General features: G+C 36.6%; 2 protein-coding genes across 6 annotated transcripts; both read left to right on the plus strand.

Annotated features, from left to right (window-relative positions):
- Positions 1 to 2504: 2504 nt before the first annotated feature.
- On the plus strand, positions 2505 to 3743 carry LOC145933900 (large ribosomal subunit protein eL34). Of its 2 annotated transcripts, none has more exons than XM_083033932.1 (4): positions 2505 to 2608; positions 2773 to 2844; positions 3216 to 3413; positions 3596 to 3743. In XM_083033932.1, the coding sequence occupies exons 2-4, from the start codon at positions 2780 to 2782 to the stop codon at positions 3690 to 3692; spliced, it is 360 nt and encodes a 119-aa protein (XP_082890058.1). In that variant the 5' UTR covers positions 2505 to 2608; positions 2773 to 2779; the 3' UTR covers positions 3693 to 3743. The 2 variants fall into 2 exon arrangements, with proteins under 2 accessions (XP_082890058.1, XP_082890059.1); XM_083033933.1 differs by lacking the exon at positions 2505 to 2608 and adding an exon at positions 2624 to 2647.
- Positions 3744 to 4959: 1216 nt separating this feature from the next.
- Positions 4960 to 23504, plus strand: Tkv (serine/threonine receptor kinase thickveins). 4 transcript variants are annotated; one of them, XM_083032966.1, is made up of 9 exons: positions 4960 to 5204; positions 7564 to 7772; positions 9318 to 9523; positions 9723 to 10037; positions 12689 to 12963; positions 14561 to 14874; positions 20508 to 21516; positions 21607 to 21922; positions 22009 to 23504. In XM_083032966.1, the coding sequence occupies exons 6-9, from the start codon at positions 14784 to 14786 to the stop codon at positions 22138 to 22140; spliced, it is 1548 nt and encodes a 515-aa protein (XP_082889092.1). In that variant the 5' UTR covers positions 4960 to 5204; positions 7564 to 7772; positions 9318 to 9523; positions 9723 to 10037; positions 12689 to 12963; positions 14561 to 14783; the 3' UTR covers positions 22141 to 23504. The 4 variants fall into 4 exon arrangements, with proteins under 4 accessions (XP_082889092.1, XP_082889094.1, XP_082889093.1 ...); XM_083032968.1 differs by lacking the exon at positions 4960 to 5204 and adding an exon at positions 6788 to 7004 and having other exon boundaries at positions 14561 to 14760; XM_083032967.1 differs by lacking the exon at positions 4960 to 5204 and adding an exon at positions 6789 to 7004 and having other exon boundaries at positions 7564 to 7805.
- The last annotated feature ends 972 nt before the right edge of the window (positions 23505 to 24476 follow it).

Genomic DNA, 24476 nt, shown 5'->3' on the forward strand with positions numbered 1-24476 from the left:
CATATAATTTCTTAAATTTTTTTATATAAAATTAATATATTTATAAATATATAATTTCTTAACTCTTCTGAATTGCGCTCTAATTAATTTTTGATGATTAATCTACATATACAGATAATGTTATATACGTATGCAATACATGCAATACTCACCGATACGATGCACAACAGCGGAGCTCTAAAAGCGTTGATCTATAACATAAAAATTATACAAATTATATATATATACAAAATAGTTTTCAAAATAATTAATACTTGAAAAAGTCAATGTATAAAGTTAATATGCGCAATTAAACTTTTATTCGTATCGTAAAATATATTAAATTATTTTCAACTTTATTTTAATAAAAATTTAATAAATTTATATAAATTATATATAAATTATATATATGTATATAATTATATATTTATTTATTATATTCATATAATTTATTTATATATATTTATATAATATTAAAATTTATATAAATTAATTATAATCTTTTAATTATAATCTGCTTACCGCATGGTAGTTTCGCCGATAGTTTAGCCTCTTCCTCCTCTTTTGTTCGTATACTTTAGCATCTTTTTAGCACTTACACAACACACGCTCGCGAAAATACGATCACGCGCGCGCATTAATTAGCAAAGTAAAATAATCGCACGATAATTTGAACGACACTCCCGACGTTAATCGTACGCGACTCTATACGGCACTTCCAATTTTAAGTCGCGCGATACTTATTTGTACGGAACTCCCGACATTAATCGTACGTAACTTATTTTCATACTTGGGCACTCCCGATTTTAATCGCATATTTTATGCGCTTTTGTTAATTATATATACGCGACGCATATTTGAAAGAACACAGCACGCGACAATTATAATTATACGAAGCTACGATCCGCGAGGCGCGACGCAAGAAATTTACGCGGCAAGTCGCAGTAATGCCAACTGTTATAATAAAATATGCGGGAAGTGGGAAGTCTTCGCGGTGGTGCCACCTGTAAAAATAATTATCGCGATTAATCGAATAAATTATGTAAATTATATATAAATTATATATATATATCGTCGAATAAATTACTATCTAATATGCATGGCATTATATACATTTTTATGTAAAATGAATCGTTATCGCGGAGATAAACGAATAATTATTATAATTTTACAAATAATAAATAATAAATAAAAAATCAGTTAGAAAATCTACTTACAACAAGGTTTCTCCGTCGTTGCCCGATGCTTCTCCGGGCCTCCCTCTTTTATTCGTACTCTATATATATGGAATCTTTATACATTTACACAATAACACACGCTCGCGAAAACACGATTAATTACGACAATACACGCGCGTTTATCAACAAGATAAAATAATCGCACGTTCAACGACACTCCCGGCGTTGATCGTACTTTTTGTGCGGAACTCCCGACATTAATCGCGTACGTGATTTTTTATACGGCACTCTCCATTTCAATCGTACGCATATTTTATGTGCTTTTGTTAATTAATTATATGCGACGCATATTTCAGAGAACAATTATAAAAGATCTGCGCGGCGCGTTGCACGAAATTTACGCGGAATGTCGCCGCAGCGATGCCAACTGTTTAATTAGAAAGTATCAATCTTTCGCGATTAATCGATCATTGAAAAGATCGATTTACATAGAGCGCTGTACTCGACTCTGATTGGTCGATCAAAATATTGTCCAAAGCAGTGATTTAAGGTGCCTTTTCATGCTGACGCTCGACGCTCATTTTTAGCGTCAAAAGACGTCACGTGACCAAAAATAAAGATACCAATTTGTCAATTTTGGTCACGCGACGTCTTTTGACGCTAAAAATGAGCGTCGAGCGTCAGCATAAAAAGGCACCTTTATTATTACGTCGAGTAAAGCGCTCTATGTTAATCGATCTTTTCAATGATCGATTAATCGCGAAAGACTGATAATTTCTAATTAGACAGTTGGCATCACTGCGGCGACATTCCGTGTAAATTTCGTGCGTCGCGGATCGTATTAGCTTCGTATAATTATAATTGTCGCGTGCTGTTCTCTCAAATATGCGTCGTATATAATAAACGAAAGTGCATAAAATATGCGTACGATTAAAAGCGCAAGTGCCGTATAAAGTCACGTATGAATGTCGGGAGTTTCGCACAAAGTATCGCGCGATTAGAATCGGAAGTGCCGTATAGAGTCGCGTACGTTTAACGCGTGATCGTATTTTCGCGAACGTGTGTTGTGTAAGTGCCAAAAAGACGCTAAAGTACGAACAAAAGAGGAGGAGGAGGAGGAGGAGGCTCGGGGAGGCTTTGGGCATCGGCGGAGCAACCTGCAACCTGTAAGCAGATATAGAGTTCCATTGTTGCGCATCGTATCGGTGAGTGTGTTTGCATGTATATAACATTATATCTGTAAAATGAACTAGAGCGCAATTCAGAAGTTATATATTTCATTATATTTCATATGTTTTATATATTGAACTGTTCCTTATTCCCTGTTCCTGTTTCCTGTTCTTCATTCTCCGTTCCTTATTTCTTGTTGCGCGCAGCCTTTTTCACTGCGCGTGCGCGGAACATTCTCTTTGGCACACGATCGTTTCCTTTTCCGTTTGGCTCCGAAAAAGGTTCGTGATACTTTTCTGTAATTTTCTAATATCCAAGCTGTGCGTATCAATCGTAAAATGCATTAATATAATATGATCTCGATGCGAATCTGCGACAAGTGATTAAGCGTCGCGATAGGTTATAGTTTGATTTTTCTCGCTAACAAATAACTTTTTCGTTGCAGAAGCAAGATGGTGCAGCGACTAACCTATCGACGACGCTTGTCGTACAACACAAAAAGCAACAGAAGGCGTGTGTAAGTATGCCATTACAAGTAGTATCATCTTTAAACGAGATTCTCTTTCTCATTAGTTTTCATCCGCAATGAAATTTGACTTTAATGATTCGTGTTAATCGCAAAATATTCTTGAGAGAGTTTTAAGGTTATGTTTTGGTCGTTCGAGTCAAGCCGCATAATAAATTTCACATGCAATAGACAGTGGAAATAATCATTAAACATGAATGAGGTTATTTTTATCAATATTGTATTTTAATTATTATGAACAATTGGCCTGTACTCTTGAAAATGTCAAACTGTCACATTAAAATAAATTTCTTTTATAAGATTTACTTAATTATACTTGATATATGACTTTGAGATTAATTGATTCATGAAATGTTAAATAGTGTACGTACACCAGGTGGCAAGTTAGTCTATCAATATCTTAAGAAACCTAAGAAGATTCCAAGATGTGGACATTGTAAAGATAAGCTTAGGGGTATTCAACCTGCTAGGCCAATGGAACGCTCACGTATGTGCAGACGTAAGAAGACTGTTAAACGTGTATACGGAGGTGTTCTTTGTCACAAATGTGTAAAAGAAAGGTATGCATACTATTATATACTCACATTTAATAAAAATAGTTGAGCATTGATAATATGTTCCCAGAATTATCAATTTAATGTTTCTAAAATGAAATTTGTTGTTTATTAATTACGAAACAAATTAATTTAATACTTTTATATTAAATTTCATACTTTAAAGCTTACACTAATGTTATTTTCAGGATTGTACGTGCGTTCTTGATCGAGGAACAGAAGATCGTCTATAAAGTGATGAAAGCACAACAGGCTTCAGCAAAGACAAAGAAAGTGGAGAAGTAAAATTCTGCTTTTTATTAATTAAATAAAATAAATAAATCCAAAAAAATTTAACTATACCGCTCATATTATTATGTGTTGTATGCCCCATTGTATAAACACCATTTGTGAATATGTAATATTCACAAATATATGGTGTTTATAGAATAACAAAACCTTTCTTATAATCATTAAAAATTATGTAAATGTCTTAGTTGCAGACGCATACGCCCTGATATGCGATCATATTTTTTTTATACATTAGTGAAATATCACTTAGCAGAAAGAAAAATATAATTTTTTATATAATATATATTCGCTTGTGTTCAAGTTTAATTGAATTTAAAGTATTCAACTACTACTTATTATAATAATTGTACTGCCATTTATTGAAAGTCATTATTATCCTTTGTATCGAAATACTTCTTTCATAATTCTATCAATTTTAAATTTGATTTTTAAATGTTAACTTTTTTATTCTCCTAATTTAATATAACATATCTTTACAGTTCTAATTTTGTTAAGCATATCATTATCATAAAGAAAGTTGCTAAGCGTAATAAAGTTTAACGTAATGCATTATTAATGTATCTGTGAATACGAAGAAATATGAAATAATTATGCGTGGGTATAAAACAAGTATATCTCATATATGTGCGTACGTGGCTGCATTCCACAGGCGCACGTGTCAATATACCATTCTATTCCTTGCAAAATTATTGATCAGTAAAGAAAAAGGTCATATTTCGCAACTCTGTAATCTGAATGTAAAATCAACTTTACTTAATATTGAAGTACAAACAGTTTTAAAATTATATATATTATATATATGTATATATATAAATATAATTATATAATATAATTATATATATATATAACAACTGGAAAAACTGTCATGTAGTTAGCTGCTTTGCAATTTAATATTAAATATTTTGACAATAAAATATTAAATTTTGAAATGTGAGATAATATGTAATATATTATATTATTAAACATATTATATATATGTATATATACATATAATTTGTCAAAACAGTCGAAAAACTGTTATACTTAGCTGCTTCAAAAATCTTTAATATTTAATATTAAATATTTTGACAATAAAATATTGAAGTGAAATAATGAGAATATACATAATGATATAATTTATTAGTAAATATATATATATATATTATATAATAAAAAAATATATTATTACACATTTTTTCATTATTTCAATTTAGACATTTTATTGCAAAATATTTAAAGCAACTAAGTATGACAGTTTTTCGATTGCCTCGACAAATTTGAAAAAGAAGAGTCGACACTAAAATTTCATTCATAATTTCAGAAATATTCAGTATACAAAAGATTCGAGCATTCTCGTCGAGCGTGGCAATATATCTGCAAAACCGTCAATGGCTTCAGGGCAAAATATACTCTTATAGTCCGGAGACAAGTATTGTATTGCCAAAAGAGGGCTGCGTGCAAAACCCGTCCCGTAAGGACATTCATTGCGAGTCGGTAGCCTCGGAGCGTCTAACAAGTGCCTTATTTGTGAGTACACCTCGATATCTACTACGTATGTATGTACATATATGTACCGCGCTATAGTTTTCACGGTGGCGCAGAAACGCAAGAGAGCGGTGAGAGCTATAAAAAGGCTTGTCACCTGAGAATGCGGACAATCCGGCGAGACTTGGCATTAAATACCTGCGTTCCTCGTGCTACGCCATGCCTATCGTTTACAGCGACCGCTGTACCTGAAAAATGTTATGGCTAAGATACCATCAGATTTTGACATTAACCCGTTCGTAGTCGCACGGTAAAAAAAAAACAAGCTTTTTCTGTAAATTAAAAGAGCGAACATATGATTATATTATTATTTGTTTCTTCGAATGTTTATCTCACTCTTCTGTCATATTTTAATGATAAATTCTTTGCACACGAATTAAATCTCACAATTATCCAGTTATACAGTTAAGTTTAAGTAGATTTAACAGAATTTTGATGTTTTAATATAGAGATATATGTGTAATATAGAAGAAAATCGCTATAAATGATGATTTTTTTTCAATGTTTTCGATTGAAAAGAATAGATTCTAAATTAATTTCAAAGAATTTATCATGAATATATATAATGCGGTAGAAGTGAAATACTTTGTATATTCAAATAGATTGAAACATAGAGATAGGAGAGAGAAAATACATAAATTTATTTAACAAACATTTATGGAAACGATCCGCGGAAATAAAAAAGAAAGAAAAACGAGAAATATTTAACGCTTCGAACGTTAAGTTAAAAAGAGCCGAAATTGTACGGTTTTTATAATCATCGAGCGATTTCTGCGATCTCATCTCGATCGACTCTGGAACGCGATTACCTCGGTGTTTCCTTTTCGAGTTAAAAATTGCCGCGACGAGAAGGAGGCGAAAAAAAAATACGAAGAACGTGACCAGGATCACGTAAAAACGACAAAAGCGACGAAAAGTCCGGACGCCACGAAGTTAATCCAATTTCATGGGACGAGACCTCGTGGGGTTCGCACCGAACGTGATTTTCCGCAGAATCTTTCTTACTGACACGCAGCATCCACCTTTATTCCCGAGTTCCTCGAGCCTATATCGAAAATAATGGCTGCGGTTAGCCGTCCGTAATCGGCGCAGCATTTCGTCCCGGTTCAATTGCTTTGGAATCGTTGCAACCACCGCACCTGCGAGCAATACATGAGATTGGAATACCTATCTTGTGCGCATTGCAATTTTCGATTCCTTTGATCGCTCGGAAACAACACATCGCGGCTATCAAGTTGAATCGCTTCTTCACGAAGACGGAAAACACGTTTATAAAAGTAAGAGAAAATTACGTTCTCCGATGTAAATTTTAAATAACGTTTGTTTAATAAATTATAAATTAACTTATTAATTATAGAAATAAATAACGATTTGAAAAGAAATTAAAAATATTTACGTATTTGTCTAGTTTTAAAAAAGAGTGGAAAGTTTTTCGATTAGGATCGAGACTTTATAATTAATCGATAGTAACGATAATCGATAATAACAGACGATGGCTTGAAATTGCACACATATTGATATGACCGATAACAATGTGCGTCACAGGGGGGGGGGGGGCGACCTAACCGTTAAATTTCGCGTCTCCATACAGAGGGATATATATCGGTCACAAACAACAATTGTCCGGTGTCACATTTAATTGACGGTTATAAAATGTAGTGCGAGCGTGCAATCGAGAATAATTTGGCGTGAGTCTCTCGCGCGAGCCGGCTTTCAGAGGGAGGAGATGCGTCGCCACGTGATTCCTATAATTTTCTGGATTCGTGTTTAGCGAAACGACAAGTGAGTAGGTGTCGTAATACGCGTCCCTATCATTTCGCGACATTATTATTAGATCGACTGCGCTTTGCATCGCATTACGCGTTGAATTATCATTATTATTCGCGGGAAAATTATCTCTGTTACTCGAAACATGATACACGCGAAATTTGTGGACAATATAAAATTTTTTATAACCTTCAATTTCTTGATGAATATTTTGATACACATAATATACATCAGACACATCACATTAATATTAATAATGTTCCCCCCTTTCTAGAAGGGGGAGAGATATTGCATAGTATATTATACATATATGTAAAATATTTTTTATAATATATATATATATATATATATAATGTATAATGAAATGTTTTAAATATAAAATGGTCACATAGAGATACATATATGTGTCTATATATGATATTAATTGTATATAATATTATGATTATACATATATACTATATATATATATATATATATTATGCAATTACGTAAAGCACAGTGCGGTTAGAAACAATTTATGCTATAAGATAGTTTCAGGAGAACTGCTACAGCATATGATTCCTATAATTTTCAGGGCTCTTGTTTGACAAAATAACAAGTAGGTGGGTGTCGGTTTTCACACCCATGGCTCGGCGGGGCCTCTTCGGGGAACGTAAAAAAGGCCGGCATACGAAACCGGTCCCGATGAATCTTTGTTATACCGGAGCCCCCACATATTGCCTGCCACCTTCATACGTGCGCCTATAAGGACGAAACGGCTGGAGAACTTCAGGACTGTACTCTGTATGAAAGACACCTACGCTTTTTCTATTTCCGGTTATTGTCTACCTCGATAACATCTTGAGAGGATTAATATTATTATTTTTATATGAGATATTGATACATTCTAACAGCTCTTATATTATTATGATTGCTTCTCTCTTTAATAAGAAAATGAGAGTTAAAAATGAAAGAGAGATACAGTCATTTAAAATTATCTTAAGAGAATGTGATGTCTTGTGTTTTAAAATTTATCTTATTGTTTATTGGAAATAATTCATTTCGAGAACAAATGGTTATTAATTGAAAATTTCTCATTCAACCGTCCCATTCAGTCAGCGAATTAAATATAGGCATTACGTCGAATTAGCGTACTCAACGGCGCGCCAAATCCGTCGAGTCCTCGTTCATTAGCTTAAGCGTCCGATTACATCATGCCTGATTAAAATCGAATGTAAATCGTGCTCTCACGAGCCGACAATGTCTCATCATAACTAGTCATGCTCAAGCCTTTTGCAACAATTCGAAAGTTTCGTTGAAAAGAATCGAGAATCCGACTTTTAATAGTTATCCCAAACAAATATTTCTCTCATTCTATCTTTTATGTTATAATTGTAGTAATTAAAAAATTCACTGGGTGTAAATTTTCAATCATAATATTAAGGAGCTGATTCAAAGATTTTAAAATTACTACAAGTATAAATATATGTTTCTCTGTTTATATAATGATTAAAATTCGAAGTCGATTAATCGATAGGAGAGCAATTAATCTTTGTTGACTACTGTCTTCGAATGCGGTTTGGTTCGGCGGTACGTTCTTTTTGATCGGAAACTAGCAGTGGCCAGTGGCTTCAACACACCTGACTCTTAGCGATAAAAAGACCTCTTTTAAAGATATCTGTGACCCGTTTCTGCGTAGGCACGAGACCTACGAATGAAACTGTTTGTTATCGTAGCAGGTAGTCGTTTCTTACAACGCGTTATAGAGCGAATTCATTTGAGTGGAAAGAGACCTCCTGCCACTATTTCTCTTTTCTCCTATGTTTTTTATTCTTTTTCGTGATAAACCACTGCAGGCGCGTAGCATCCTTCGTCGATCATTCGAAGCGGTAGTCGACAGAACGATTAATTATCTCGGCGCCAAACGGCAATGATGAAGGTAACGACGGTCGATTAAAATCCCAGGATCGAGAGAGATAGACAGAGAGAAAAGAAGAGAAACTTCTGCGAAATCCTTGAAGAAACTTAACAAGAAATATATCTAGTCTGCCGGTTATCTCGATTTTTTTCATTACATTGCACGATCAAATACTAAGATTACCCTGTCGGGTAAGATATAATAAGCTGTCGCTAATAATAAAAATAGTAAAACGCCAAGCGCAACATCTAACGTTTACTTCGATCGGTTGCTTTGAGATTTGTATTTCGATTTTGATGTCCGGTAGCGATACATACCCGCTAGTCCGGGAACTCGAACAGCTTCAAGGATCCCTCGCTAAATAGACACAATTACAATCGATTATCCAATGTAACCTTCCACCGACTAATCTTGACCGTTGATCGTTACAGGCCGTCACTTATAAGAAGGAGAGTACAATATACTCTCGGAAAAAAAAGAACATATTAGCCCCTCGGTTAAATCACTGAGGATTTGGATGGATAATCATCAACGTGAATCAGCTCAACATCCTGTATGACGTAATATCAATAGAGACCGTATATTATTTAATATTTTATCAACTGAATCTTCGCTGTCAATATAACTGTCAATATAAGTAAGTCTAACAATTTATTTCTAGTAAATTTTTAATAAGTTTTATTTTTTAATTTTTGATTGTGTATAAATATGTATATAAAACAAACATTTTAAACGATATTTTACAAGAGTTACAAACGTTTTCAATATAATAAATATACAAATTTATTTTAGATTTTTATAAAAAATCTCATGGGCGCATTCTCTGTTTCGTACAGGACTGAAGTGTAGTACATCACGTATGAAGAAGGAGACGGAGACAGAAATGGAGAGAAAGACCTAAAGATCCAAGGGCCTGAATGGCCTACGGACGCCACGGCGCGTTAGTTGCCAGACGAGGATTCCGCTCTTTTATGGCTCCAACCATCGACTCAGGCCATCGGATCCCTTGGTTCTTCTCGACGAATGAAATATACTTCCATAGCCAGAGTGATTCTTGTTGCTGGCGCCGAATAGATTGGGATTTTCGAGGCCCGACCTTCTTGCCCGCTCACTTTGTTCGACCATTGTCGTGCAACGCGCCGAGGCGTAAGGTTCGTTCGTAGAAGAATCCTATTTATCATCATAATCCCCTCGACGTCCCCCCCTCTTTTAAATTTTAACCCATTCGCTATAAAGGTCATATATAGTCGACAATGTATTTTAAACACAGATGCGGCAGTGACGAGATATATATTTTTATACGACAAATATTTTTCTTTTACAAGGCGATTTAATATTTAGTATACAAACTTTATTTGTGTTTCTCAAAGAAAAACTCAATTAATTTTCATTAGGATCGCGATGAATCTCATTTTTTTATTAACAATATATTTCGTTTATACTGACGTTAGAGAGGATTGACAAAAATAACACCATACGAGGCGTTTTATTCTCGACCCGAGGTAGGGACGAAATAACAACAACAAAAATTGATGGAGGCCGATCATGGTAATTGTGTTCCGCCGCGTCACGTCCGTACATAACAACCCGCTGCGCTCTTCCTTCTGTCAGTTCGTTCGTCGTCTGCCAGAATAATATATTTCCAAGCGAGACGAATGGATCGTGATTTCGTGGTTGCAAGAGAAGCGTGAACCGGGCCCCTTTGTTATCCATTATCGCGTTTCTTCGAAGCCGGACAATGACGGTATATAAAGGCGAGATCTCCGTCGCCCTAGCTCGTATAAAACGAACGCGATGAAACGAATGGTATCTGATTCTAATCCCGAAATCCGGTTCGAAGCTCCGGATTGTCGGCGCGATTCTTCTCCTTTTTCGTTAACACGACGCTTAAAAAGTCTCGAATCCGACGCGACCGTCCCGAGGCGGTCATGAATAAGAAACGAGAATTCCTTATCCGGTTGTTTATATAAAACGGGAAAAAAAACATTGCAATCCAATTTTATTTGTAGATCCAGAGGCTTGTAATAAAATTTTTAGTGCCTCTCTCTCTTTCTATTTTCCAGAAATAGCGCAAGGATTGACGTACGTTCCCGCAATCGTTAAATCGATGACAAATAATTTATGGAATCTTCGCGATAATCCATTATTAGTCACGCATTTGCTTGCGTCGTTCTCTTAAATTAAAAAAAAAAAAACGCAGAGGTAGCTAATGAAATAGGCTTTGCGATAATTATCTCACAACAATTAGCGAGCATTCGTTAGCCAAGTACAGCAATTAAAATGCGCCTCGCATATATTCATCGTATATCGACCGTTTCGAAAGATGTTTGATTCATAATTAATAATTCATAATTAAGCTTGAAGTGATCCGGAGACACGGGGAATTATTCTTTTCAACAACCGTGATTTTTCTGCGAAACCGATGACAAAGATGACGACGGTGCGACCGAGGTATTAAGTTTTCTTTCGGAATTTGCTTCGCTCCGAGCAACACGATTATCTCGTGTAATCTTTGACGACAGTCAACGAATCGAATCGATTTCCGGTCGATCGCCGGTAGAACGATAGGCGAGGCCCTCGTTCAAGTAGGCTAATTGCGACTATATAGTCACACGTAAGACGTTGCCATTGAAGTTAACACATATCGTTTTTACGCCTCGCGTTTTAACCACGACCTTTATTGCGTCTTTTGCCAGCATCTGCAAATCATTATAAGTGCACTCTATAGACTAGAAATAATTTCTGCGTCATATCGAAGATCGACGATGAGGCGAATGCTGAAGTTACAACTAAAGAGCCCGTCGTTTATCCGAGAGAGAACATAGTTGAGCGAGCATTAGCGGTTCCACGCTATATACACGCTATAAGCTTAATAGCGATGTTAAGTGATTTACTGTCAATTGTCGAAGCTACTTGTTATCCTGTTCACGAGTTCTCGCGCGACAACGCTAGCCGCAAACGATATTAGTGTTTACATTAAGGTGTAAAAGCGAGGACAATTGTAGAATTTTAATTATCGGCATAGTTGAAATATCGACCAGTTCCAATTAGAGAGATTTACAATTCTCGCCGAGAAAAAAATTCGATCTTAAAAGGCGTCAAAAGTTTAATCAATTATAATCAAAGAATTTAAAAATAAGATCTCTAAAATCTGAAAAAAAATGCAGAACGATGATCGGCTACGGAGAAAAATGCTGCTACACAGCACGTGTCGCTCGCTGCATCTCAAATGGGATCAGCGCGCGCGTGTCTTTCCATAAAAGTGCCGAAGATCATCTCTAAAAATATAATGACTGACGCCTTTTAAGCGCGAGACGGACGCGTTTCAATCTGGATCGCGCGACTTCACGCTCGAGCGATATACACGCAACAGGTTACGCTATACGGATAATGCCTGCTGTATATGTGTATACATATATCGTTGCGCGAGACGACGACCTAATCTTGATGCGAACCGACTCGATTGCGCTCCGAACTTCGCCGTCCGGCAGCTGCGTCTTGCAGCGTGAAAGAATTGCCATGAGCTTTGTTCTCCCGCGGGAACAGAGCGCCTTTTGTCGTGCCTCATAATATCCATCACTCCCATAAAGCATTTCTTTTTCATTTTTACACGCTACCTGCGTAGTTTAGTAGAAAAGATCTACCGTAAAATATTTTCGAGACTCGGTATATATAACAAATATATATATATAATAAAAAAAAATATATATATATATGTAATATATATAAAAATGTAACAAATAATTTTATCATGTATGCATGTATCTCGATGATTTTTTGTATTAATAGAATATTTTTGCAGGTCACTGAAAATTAACAAGATTCACGCGACGTAGGACGTTTCATTAAAGTCGTGCTACAATTAGGCGTCAGATCGTTTGGAAAGCGGTAGCGAGCAGTCTCGCCCTCCTGAAGCGTGAAATATTGCTGTTGGAGTGCAACAATCTTCTGAGCCGACCGCGCCGCGCCGTCAGCAATTAACCAGTAATCTGATATTGATATCAGAATACTCGCACGTCGAGCCGAGCCGAGCCTTAGTCGAGGACGAGACGCTTGATACACCCGGAGGACGACGTAGTAAGTCTTGTCGCTACTTAAAAAAGCGCAGCGTGGTGCACAACCCCCGGGGCGCTTAATCATAGACCTTCCGATCCTCGCTGAAATACGGTTCTGTTTCTTTAAATCGCGCTCCTTTTTATTGCATTTTTTCCAGTTTAAATAAAATATATGTATAGAGTCGAAAGAGATGAAAAGAAGTTAATATAAAGAAGAAAAAATATACATTATATCTCGTTGGAGATGATTTTTTATCACGTTGAGATCTTTTATCTCGCGCATATTTTAATTCAGAATCAAAATTTGCTCACTTATTATTATATTACATATCGCGCGATTCTAACATTGTTTATGTCAAAGTATTATGTCTATCACGTTACATTATTTAGGCTATAGAATGTTTGCGCGATAATCTAAAATCTTCATAGATGTAAGCTTTGTTATAGCGAATTCGGTCCGCGCGTTGATGCATCCAATTGAATTCGCTATGAGAGACCTACCACAAGAGTAATGCAAATACCGCTGTAAGTTAGAAAGAGAAAGAGAGAGAAAGATCTAGCGTATATCCCGCGGGTCGGAGAAAAAGATTCCAGATTCTAGCCGGGTTCTAGATTCCGTGGTGACGCGCCGCGCATAGACATTCGCGCCTTTCCAAGGAGTCGAGCGCCGCTCAAGTCTCCCCGTCTTGCTCGTTCCGGAGAACATCGCGATCCCCATACGTGGGCGAAAGAGAGAAAGGAAAGAGAAAGAGAGAAAGAGAAAAGGAGCGATCTCCGGATCTCTGTGCCGCCGTTCGCGGCTCGATGGCGCCCGTAGGGCGCCGTCGCGCGCTTTCCCGCTAACAGAACGACGCCAGGTCCGTACTTCGTGCAGTCTGCGACACTCCCTAAACAACAACAATGATTTATGTGGAAAGAATTTTTTAAAGCCTAGACCTTTTTAAAGTTCAAATCTCTTAGAGAGATAACCTGTTATTTTAGGAAAAATTTTTTGGGCAGAGTATATGCGACCTTTACTTATCAGTGATACGAACAAAAATATGCGTCCCTGTTGAATGTCCTTGTATTATTTACGTTTGTTCAGGTAAAATTAGGGCTTGATATAAAAAGAATATACGTATATATATTATAAAATAAAATATATAATTCATATAATAATATAATACATATATATTATATATATTTTATATATTATTATATATATGAAATATATAATAATATATAAAATATTATATATGAGATATATAATAATATAATATTTGATTTTATCGTGATGCTTTAACACATGTACTAGTTCGTAATGCTAGATCTTATATCTTATTAGGATATTATACCGAACGTTTTGCCCGAGGAAAACATTTAATGACAGAAAAAAAAGTACGCGCTGCCATTTCATTAGCATCATTCCTATTATGATATAGTATATAGTCCAAAGTTTCATTAATTTTATATATTATTGTTACGTCAACATATCACGGTTCATTTGACAGTTCGATTTTATTATCTATACTTTTATAATAAACATCCGTCATTCGTATTTCTCAATTTTCTTTATCGTATCGTCGAGAGATCTCTCCTTCTCCTTGTCAGATAAGCTCTAATTTTTCCTCCTTTCTTAGTACAGGCCTGAGGAGAGTTCTCATCTCACAAGTATCGTCGCCGTCTCTCGCTCGCTCCCGCGTCGCCGATCAGCCTTCCTCCTCGACGGAACCGAAGACGCACGAAGCACCTCCCTCTACTCACTCGGCTTCGCGAGACGGAGACGACCGAGGTTGGAGTAGCCTGCGACTCGACGCGGAGCGCTCTACGTCACAGTGAAGTATGTGCTCCCGAGTGTAGAAAATGGCTGTGTTCTCCGCTTCCAAGGATCGGCGCGGATGTAAATATGGCCTGTGGCTCTGCTTGGGAGTGTTCGCCGCTAGGTGCCTGGGCGGTGAGTCTGGATGACAGTCTGCAAGATCCGTGCGAGACGAGTCGCGGTGCACGCATTTATTTTTTTTACACACGTACGATGTGTGTACGAGCGCCCTGATTGTGTGCACGATGCTTCCGACGGCCGAGATACGACGGGGAACGCGCGTCCCGTCGCTGCCGGGTCGTCGCATCGATCGGATGCGGACTACTTGCGAGAGAATGCGATCGCTTCTTCGCCGCGGTCGTTTGCCTTCTGCTTCGCAGATGTGTAACCCGACGACGTCTCATCTTGTTCTCCGTCTCGTTCCCACCGCGAGAGGCACGCGTTCGCACGCACATCTCGTTCTTCCTGTTTGCCTGACCGAACCGACGGTCGACAAGCACGACGAATCGCCGTGAAAAGAGATCACTCTCGATCTTATCCCGCCTTTCTCTTGCGTTTTCGTGGAAGCGTTCTTTTTTCCAGGAGCGTCGTCGTCGACGGCCGACGATTCCTAAGGGTGAAACTTTTGCTACGTTGGTGCGAAGTCTTGTTTTTTGCTCTTTTGTTCCGCGAATCGTTAAGATGCTTCCTCTCTCTCTCATCTCGAACTTGCTCTTTCTCTCCGTTTTTCCGCAACGGATGTTTTCTCGTCTCTTTCTCTCCCTCTCTCGCGATCAATAGATTTTCATGGAAGGAATTTCTGAGATGGCACGCGGTCGTTCTTTTTGATGTCTGTATAGAGACGCGGGAGAGACGGAGAGAAGCAGAAAGAGAGACAGAGAGGAAGAAGTTGAGTCCGGAGCAGAGTTAGACTGAAATATCAGCAGTATGTCGAAAATCAATGCCGTTCTCGCACCACGACCTTTTTCCATTTTTCTCTTACTTTTTTTTTTTTACTAACGATCTCTGTCTCTCTTTCTCTCTCTCGCATGCTTCGATCATGCTTCAGCCTCGAGATACTGGACCAACGCGATCGATTTGATATCAGCAAAGTGACACCAGTTAACCCTTTGGAATTGCATGTAATTACGATGTATATCGTCATATTTTTTTTTAATACCTTGTCTCAATCTGCACACTGGTTGCGCGCGACCGACGTTTGCTACAATCGAGTGATGATAATGATAACAAAGTTGAATCATTCACTTTGGCGTAATGGCTTTATTTAAAACGATATATATGATGGTACAAAAATGTATATTTTTCTACGAAAATTATTATTGATTCTTTTGTTGTAAGAAATAAGGATATCTCGGAGCAATGTGTCCTTTCTAAAGATTGATTCTAATGATCGATTCGCTTAGTGCGCCTGTTCAATTTGCATGTCACATTGACGTCAAACCGTATCTTCACATTCTGTAATCGAAGCTTGCGATTAGACGGTCGCTTTTAATGCTAAATATGCGCGAAGCGAAATACGGGAATCCGTCTGTCCGTAGGAAATAGAGATTGTTTACCTTGCTTTAACGGGGTGCGTAAGACTCGAAATACATCAAAGGGTTATAAACGTCGACGTCGTTTTAGCGTGTCTCTTTCTGGCCGAATACACGCCGAATGTAATTTCGTACTCCCGTTGAAAACGAGAGAAATTTGATTCTTTTTCACCCTCATCTCGTTTGTGCGTGCTCTCTCTGTCTCTCTCTCTTTCCTTTTCTTATTTTTTTCTTTGTCGCGTGATGCGCGTTTTATTTCCGCGAGACTCGCAAGAACATCTATACATTGTTTAAAATGAATAAAATTAAAGACGTATCCGGGATGCGACATAAAAACAAGCTATTTTCGTGACGTATACTTTGTGGAAATGCATTAAATTTTTTTCTCAATGAATAACGTCGTTTCTCTCTGACACTATTAAAGTCTCGGGATTTAAAACATCTATCCAAAAAAAAAAAATGCACACGCTATCTGAATAACAAAGAAGGTCCCGCTGAAAAGGATGATTGATAATTCCGATAAATTAAATCTGACAATAAAATAAAAAGACGCCGCGAATGATTCGAGATGATGGGTCCAGATTGCAGACACGCGAAAACGATCGTTATTTTTATCCGTGACAACGAAAACGCGACAAATTGGCATCTATGTAAGCCGTTCCCATAAACGTTAATTAACGCTAACTGAGATTTAATGGACTCCCCCTAGTTTCTTCTTAGAAAGATGCGAGTGTGATCGCTCAAACTTGACTTCACTTTAATTGGTGATTGTGGGAAGACTCGTATTGTATACGAACATTGTTTATTCAAAATTATATACCTCCCACTTCAGTTTTTCATTCAACTCCTCGTGGATGCTGGGTGTTGGAATTCGCACGATCAGCTGGAGGGGAGAGAGGGATTCCCGCTCGAAATCACGATGATTATATACGGGATATAGGATTACGGCCGATTGTTCTTCCACGAAAATTACGATCGCGCCGTCGTATCACGATTACGCGAGTCCATTTGTGCCAGTTTGCGCCGCCTTTCTCGACAATATTATTTGCAGCCCGCGGGTATTAAGTTTTCTATGCACATTCGCGTGCAGTTCGCGAATGCCATTCCATCGCGATAGCGCAACGTGGTCTCCGAAACGTCGTCGTTTCTCAGCATCGACTAAAAGTCGATGACATTCAATTCGGCGGATTTGAAATAAAAGTTTGCGATAAACCGTATATGTATATGTACGAGTAGTGTGATACAATTTCAAAAACTATGTGTGCGAAAAAAAAACATTTTTCTTTATCGGTGACTTTAACACTTATTGTTAGCGTGAGCGGAAGTACGTGGTCCCTAAAATCACGTATCTTCTATTAAAGATTAGTAAAATATTGAAACAGCGATAAAGAAAAAGATAATAGGGCGATAGTTTTCACACTCGACATATATCAACATCCTGATGTATAAATCGAAATTATGTTTCGTATGTCAATATTTAATATTTAGTGTGTGTGTTTTTCTTAATTAACTTGAATGAAGCATTATCAAGATAAAATAATTTTATATATTGTTTTATCGAAATTATTTTACAAGTGCGCCTAATTTTACCAACATTTTATTATTATTTTATTTCATATATATTTAAGATATTACACACACATCTCTGTCCATTTACCTTTGATATCGTATCGTAAGATTAGCCACGTTGCGATCGCGATATTAGTTAATTAAGAAAAAAAAAAAAAGAATTGGGATCTCGCGAAGCAGCTGTACGTCGCGTATTTTTGTAGAATGAAACCGCCGGCGAACTTCGCGATTCGGCGGAGATTCATAGACGTACAGAATGGGCTATCGCTGATACTGCTCTTTGCCACGCTGATAAAGTTCGCGACTAGCTGGCACGTCGCCTCGCGCGATTCATTGAAACCTTCGTGCGATTACAGGCGCCGATTGCGTCGCGAAAGCCGCACGAAAGCAGATATGCGCGTTACGCCTCTCGTCCGAGAAACCCGCGCACGCTCGTATGATATATATGTATACGCACACTCTCTCGCGTGTGCATGACAATTTCCTAAACAGTACATTATGGCTTTCCTCACCAGTGCCATCCGGCTGTTCCAAAGAGCTTTTCTCTTCCGATGCTTTCCAATTTTCTGAACATGTCATATCTGAAAGGAGATTGCGATGATTTTGTAAAATGAAAAGTTATAAATAGAGAAAGAGTTTATTAATATATATTTAAAAATAAATAGAGAATTAGGAAGAGTATTTTTAATATAATTTAAAATAATTGAAATAAATATTAAAGATAATTAAAAATAAATAATTATATATACATTGATATCTCCAGACAAATATGACATTTCTGTTATTATCGCTCAGGGTTCCTTGGTTCTTAAATCCGTCACGGTGTCTTCCTCGGGGTCCGAATAAGGGCGAGATCGGTATCACGGTGTATAAGTGTCATTTAGGTGATTCTTTTTTTTTGGATTTGTATTCCTGCGCTTCGCGGTCGTTAATCGTCACGAACGGCGATAATATCCGTTCAACGATCTTGCGTTGACAGAATGTTGTTGATGTGGAAAAATACACTTCCACCAAGCTATTTACGTTTCATTTCCCGATATGTAAGGATAAGCGAGTCGCTGATCATCGTGACACTTGAGAGTTCGTTGCTTTATTTTGTTTACGTCCATTTGCCTTGTTTGTCTCTCATGAAAAGCGCGGTCGATTTGTCTCTGCAATTTGATTGATCGAGTTTCATCAAGTAGGAATGAGATTATTACGAAATTCAAGTCACAAAACGCGTAGATTTCTTAAGAGAATCAAAATACGAAGAAAGGTTTAATAAATTATAACTATTTGTTTCATCTAAAAATATTTGCTCGAATTTTAACGCTACATCGACCAATTCATAATCAATTTTCTTATCAAAAATTTAATTATACGTGAATAATATTTTTGCAACATTCGAAATATTCGCAACTGAAATTAAAGATAAATTTTGTATGGTTTCTAGGAGAAAAGAAGAGAGGAGAGAGAGAAGAAAAGCGGATACGTAGAACGGATGCGCAAAGAATCGATCCGTCATCCAGATATTCGCAGGATATAAATAGAGCGGTCACCATAAAATAGACGGCGCGGGAGTATAATTTTGCGGCGGAAGATAAGCGCAGCCTCCGGTTCGCGCGCGTGTCCCCGACGTGTATTTCAACGCTTTCTTCCTCTTTCCCCTTTTGTGTCTCGCTGCCGTTACGCCGTCGCAAGAGTCGTCTTCGTCGTCGTCGTCGTCGTCGTCGTCGTCGTCGTCGTCGTCGTCGTCGTCGTCGTCGTCGTCGTCGTCGCATACTCGTTAGAAACGTGACACCGTGTTTGCATCAAATTCTCCGCCGTTATCGGTCATCGTAGCGCGGAGGCGGATGCCTTTCCTCCGCAGTTTCGCAATCTGTCCGGTTTAATTCGGGACAGAATCAAATCTAACTTTGGATGTTTTGGATCATAATTGAAATGTTCGATAAATGGAAATTTATTTTAAATATGTTTATATGAGATTAGATATATATATCTGTATTTCAAAAATTGCTGCTCTCTATTTCGTATATTCATTTTCTTATTACTCTCCTCTATTGATGGATCTGTTAACGCGATAATATTTTTTTTTGAACGGCGGAATATACGAGATATTTGCATGATGCTGATCGTGCTTTTTCTACACGAGATTTATGAGTCGCGAGAGTTATCAGGTTCATATCAACGTGCGCGAACACAGAGAGACGTTTACGAAATATCTCCGATTTCCGACTCGGGACGCACCTATCTACCTATCTCTCCTTTCGTCATAACGATATATGTTCTTCCGTGGGAGGCGACGACGGTCGTTCGCCTACACGACACATCTCACGACTTGTCAAACAACCTCTCGAATCCGCGCGTTCAACTCCGCGCGCCTATCTCTTTCCAACCAGATCCCCGCTCTCCTTTCATATCAATAATAAATTATTGAGTTATTTATCGCACCTCGCGCAACGCGCTGTTTACCTAATGTTCCGCGTCTTCCATACTCGTGACTCGCTTATAAATAAAATTTAATGTCAGAGGAATCATATGCGCAATTTAAAAATAATATGTGAAATAACTAGATGCGATTAATATTAGAATGTTACGCATTTCTCTTTATCTATGTATAATATACTGTTTTGATTTATTCGTATTGAGACAGTGACTAATAATTTCACGTTGTGTTTCTCTTTGCAGTGCTGGGCATTATTTGTTACTGCGACGGACACTGTCCGGACGGCAGGCAAAACGGAACATGCGAGTTACGAGCCGGAGGACAATGTTTCAGCGCCGTGGAAGAGGTGTGGGACTCCGAAATGTCAGAGTACGTGCCCGAGGTGTCGTTCGGTTGCTTGCCACCCGCGGAGGGCGGTTTTATGCAATGCAAAGGAAATCAAGTTCCTCACTTACAAGAGAAGAGTATAACATGTTGCAACAACACGGATCTATGTAACAAGGATCAATATCCCGAAATAGCTTACAAGCCGCGTCCTACCATGGTTTCCAATTCGATAGATATTACAACGGGAGCGCCGATTATTATCCTAGCAGTGGTCTTATCGATAATGCTGATGGTTACCATAATAGTGCTACTGATCATGTATCGTAGATGTTGGAAGAAAGAGGTAGATCCGTGTCTAGTGCCGTCGCAAGGAACCCTCAAGGATTTTATAGATCAAAGCAGCGGATCTGGATCGGGATTGCCGCTCTTGGTACAACAGACTATCGCGAAACAATTAGCCATGTCGAAGTGCGTGGGAAAAGGTCGTTACGGCGAGGTATGGCTCGCCAGATGGCGAGGCGGCGAAAAAGTAGCGGTGAAAGTTTTCTTCACTTTAGAGGAAGCATCTTGGTTCAGAGAAACGGAAATTTATCAAACCGTACTGATGAGGCACGATAATATCTTGGGTTTTATCGCCGCCGATATCAAGGGTACTGGCTCTTGGACTCAAATGTTGTTGATCACGGATTATCACGAAAGAGGTTCATTACACGATTACTTACAAATAACCGTGCTGGATAATCAGGCTCTATTAACGATTTGTTTGTCAATCGCTTCTGGTATCGCTCACTTGCACACCGAAATCTTCGGTACACAAGGGAAACCCGCGATAGCTCACAGAGACATTAAGAGCAGAAATATTTTAGTCAAAAGGAATGGAGAATGTGCCATAGCTGACTTTGGATTGGCTGTTCGCTACATCAGGTACACACTTAATATTTAAGCACCTTTTTTTATCTTAATATGCTTTTAAATAAGACAAATTGCTACAGTGAGATATTTATTTTTGTATAGCGAGAGCGGAGAGATTGACATTGCGCCAAACACTCGAGTGGGTACGCGACGTTACATGGCACCGGAAGTGTTGGACGAAACTCTGAATACATCTTCCTTCGATGCGTTCAAAATGGCAGACATGTATTCTGTCGGTCTCGTATTTTGGGAAGCGTGCAAAAGGTGTATCACGGGTGGCAAAAATTCTATCGTCGATGATTATGTCTTGCCTTATCAGGATGTCGTACCAAGCGATCCGGATTTCGATGATATGCGCTTGGTAGTCTGCCAGAAACTATTACGTCCACTAATTCCGACAAAATGGGATAGCGATACGGTAAGAGAGACATATTTTTTCGTAATTTTTCAATTTATTCCCGCCAATTTTACGACTCGAATATAACATTGCTATCTTCCTTACAGATTCTATCTGCGTTAAGCAAAATAATGTCGGAATGTTGGCACCCGAATCCAGCAGTTCGCTTAACTGCTCTTCGCGTTAAAAAGACACTAGTGCTGAAAGTAAACAATACTTACACTATAAAGTACGTATAGTACTTGACAACAAAACTGACTCTAGTTAAACAAAACTTTCTACCCCTGTAAATATACATTTTAGTGTACATAGAATTGTTGATAGACTGCAGCCCTAAGACTGATGATTAAAGTTTATAAATATGCAAAAAAGAAAGAAAGAGAATATGTATGAATGAATGCGTACATGAAGAAATGAATGACTAATTATAAAAAATGAATGATATTATGTATATATGAGTCGTTCGCTCGAAGAACGACTTAAGTTTTTGCACAAAAAAATTGAAGATTTAACTAAATGATTCAAGTTATTTAATATTTTGCTACTCAGCAAAATAGGAACGTGTATATTAAAATATATAAAAGCTGAATAACATGATGATTAATAACTCAAATCACACAGTTGAATCTTTAATTCAATTTTTTTTTGCAAAAACTTAAATCGACTTAAGTCGTTCTTCGAGCGAACGACTCATATAATTTGTATATATATACGTCCATGTAGAGTGTCTTTCCAAATTCACGCATTACGTTTTAGCGAAGAATCATTTTTGTTGTGAAAGTACTTTAAAGAAACAGCAGATAAAAGTAAATGCGGGTAACTTGGGATCTCTCTTGTGTATGTATAATTGCCTTTTATATTTATAGACAACGTGTCACAGAATTGCGAAAGTACGATTTTGACACGTTTCGCAATGTTAAAGCTTGTTAAATATGTTATTAACGTAAGGCTACTATTTACTAAATAGTATTTAGAATGAATTTACTATTTATTAAATAGTGTTTAGAAAGTGTAAAACATTGTATAAAAAAGGAATTATACTGTTTTTGAGCTGACAAAACCACACAAAACGAATTCAGCATGTGAATATATTGGATGCAAAAGACATAAATTAATTTTTATGCAAAATGTCTCACCGTTACATCGAATTATAATATTTGGACATAAGAAGGATGTTTAACGTGCCTAATGAAACATTTTTAAAAGATACTACTCTCGTGAGTATATCATATGCTGTTTCCCTTTCTTTTAAGTACCTTATATATATTTATTGAAGATTATTTTCGATATATTCATTATGCACATATTACATTTGCATCAAATAAAAAAGTTCACACATTGTGACGATTGTAGAGTATCATATGCAAGTTTGTATTATTATATCTGTACAATATAATTTGTTTCTAATTTGTACACAATTGAAACATATTAATCCATTTTTAAAAAACAACTTTAGTTAATTATCGATCATCTTGAGTTTTCGTTAGATGTACTCTTCGAATTTGTATGCTTTTGTACAGAGAAAGTAATTGGAGAAAAAAAATTGTGTAAAAAAAAAAACAATTGTATAGTGCAATAACAATGTATAATGTAGGAAATGTTATTTCAGATGTAATTTTTTCGCGCAAATTCCTTTGAATTTGTAACACGTTTTTTGCGGACAAAGACTAAGAAAACTAAACAAAGAATTTTTGATCCAACTAAAAAATTATAAAGGTTTTCTTTTTCAAATGTCATTAGACTAGAGATATTTCTTCTGTATATATAATACGACTTCTGTATATATAATACATGATAAAAATTGTTAAATATCTTTCTTGTAGACGCATTAATTAATTGTGATAAAAAGTGAAAAAGATTGTAAATAATTGCTAATTGATGGAAAACAGTGAAAATTATATTTTCGGCAAGTATTTAAGATCGTCATTCTTTTTCTATAATAGATATCTTTTTATTTGTTGAAAGATATGTGATCTTTATACTTTGTAGACCGAATATATAATTCAAAAATGTTTAATTGAAGATATTAATATTATATCTATGTATATATAAAATATAATTATTATATTATATAATTGTAATATTTATAATATTTATAATATTTATTATATAATTATATATATTATTTATATATAATTATATATAATATATATTATATATATAATATAATTTATGTAATATATTATAATTATAGATATATGTAATTAATATATATAATATATATATATATATATATATAAGATATAGATAGAGACGATTCTTTTATTTCTATTTACTAACCGTCTACTAGTCTACTTGTATGTCAAATCCATGAATTTTTAATGACAACGAATTTATTTTAGTTGTACTTTCTATAAATTTTTATTAAATTGTTTTTTTCGCGTTTGAATATCCAAAATATACATAATATATCATGTATTATATTTCCAGTAAATGCACATTGCATTTTTAGAGGCAACATAAGATTCGCAATGTAAATATTTTATTAAAATAATATTATAATTGTCATTATCAAATAGAGAGTTTCTATTGCTCTGAAAGATTTTTACAATAGATATAGAAGCCAATTGTAAAG

This window comes from Prenolepis imparis, unplaced genomic scaffold (assembly GCF_030444845.1).
Source record: "Prenolepis imparis isolate NDT839.2.m4 unplaced genomic scaffold, iyPreImpa1.0 SCAF_3, whole genome shotgun sequence".
NCBI classification, from domain to species: domain Eukaryota; kingdom Metazoa; phylum Arthropoda; class Insecta; order Hymenoptera; family Formicidae; genus Prenolepis; species Prenolepis imparis.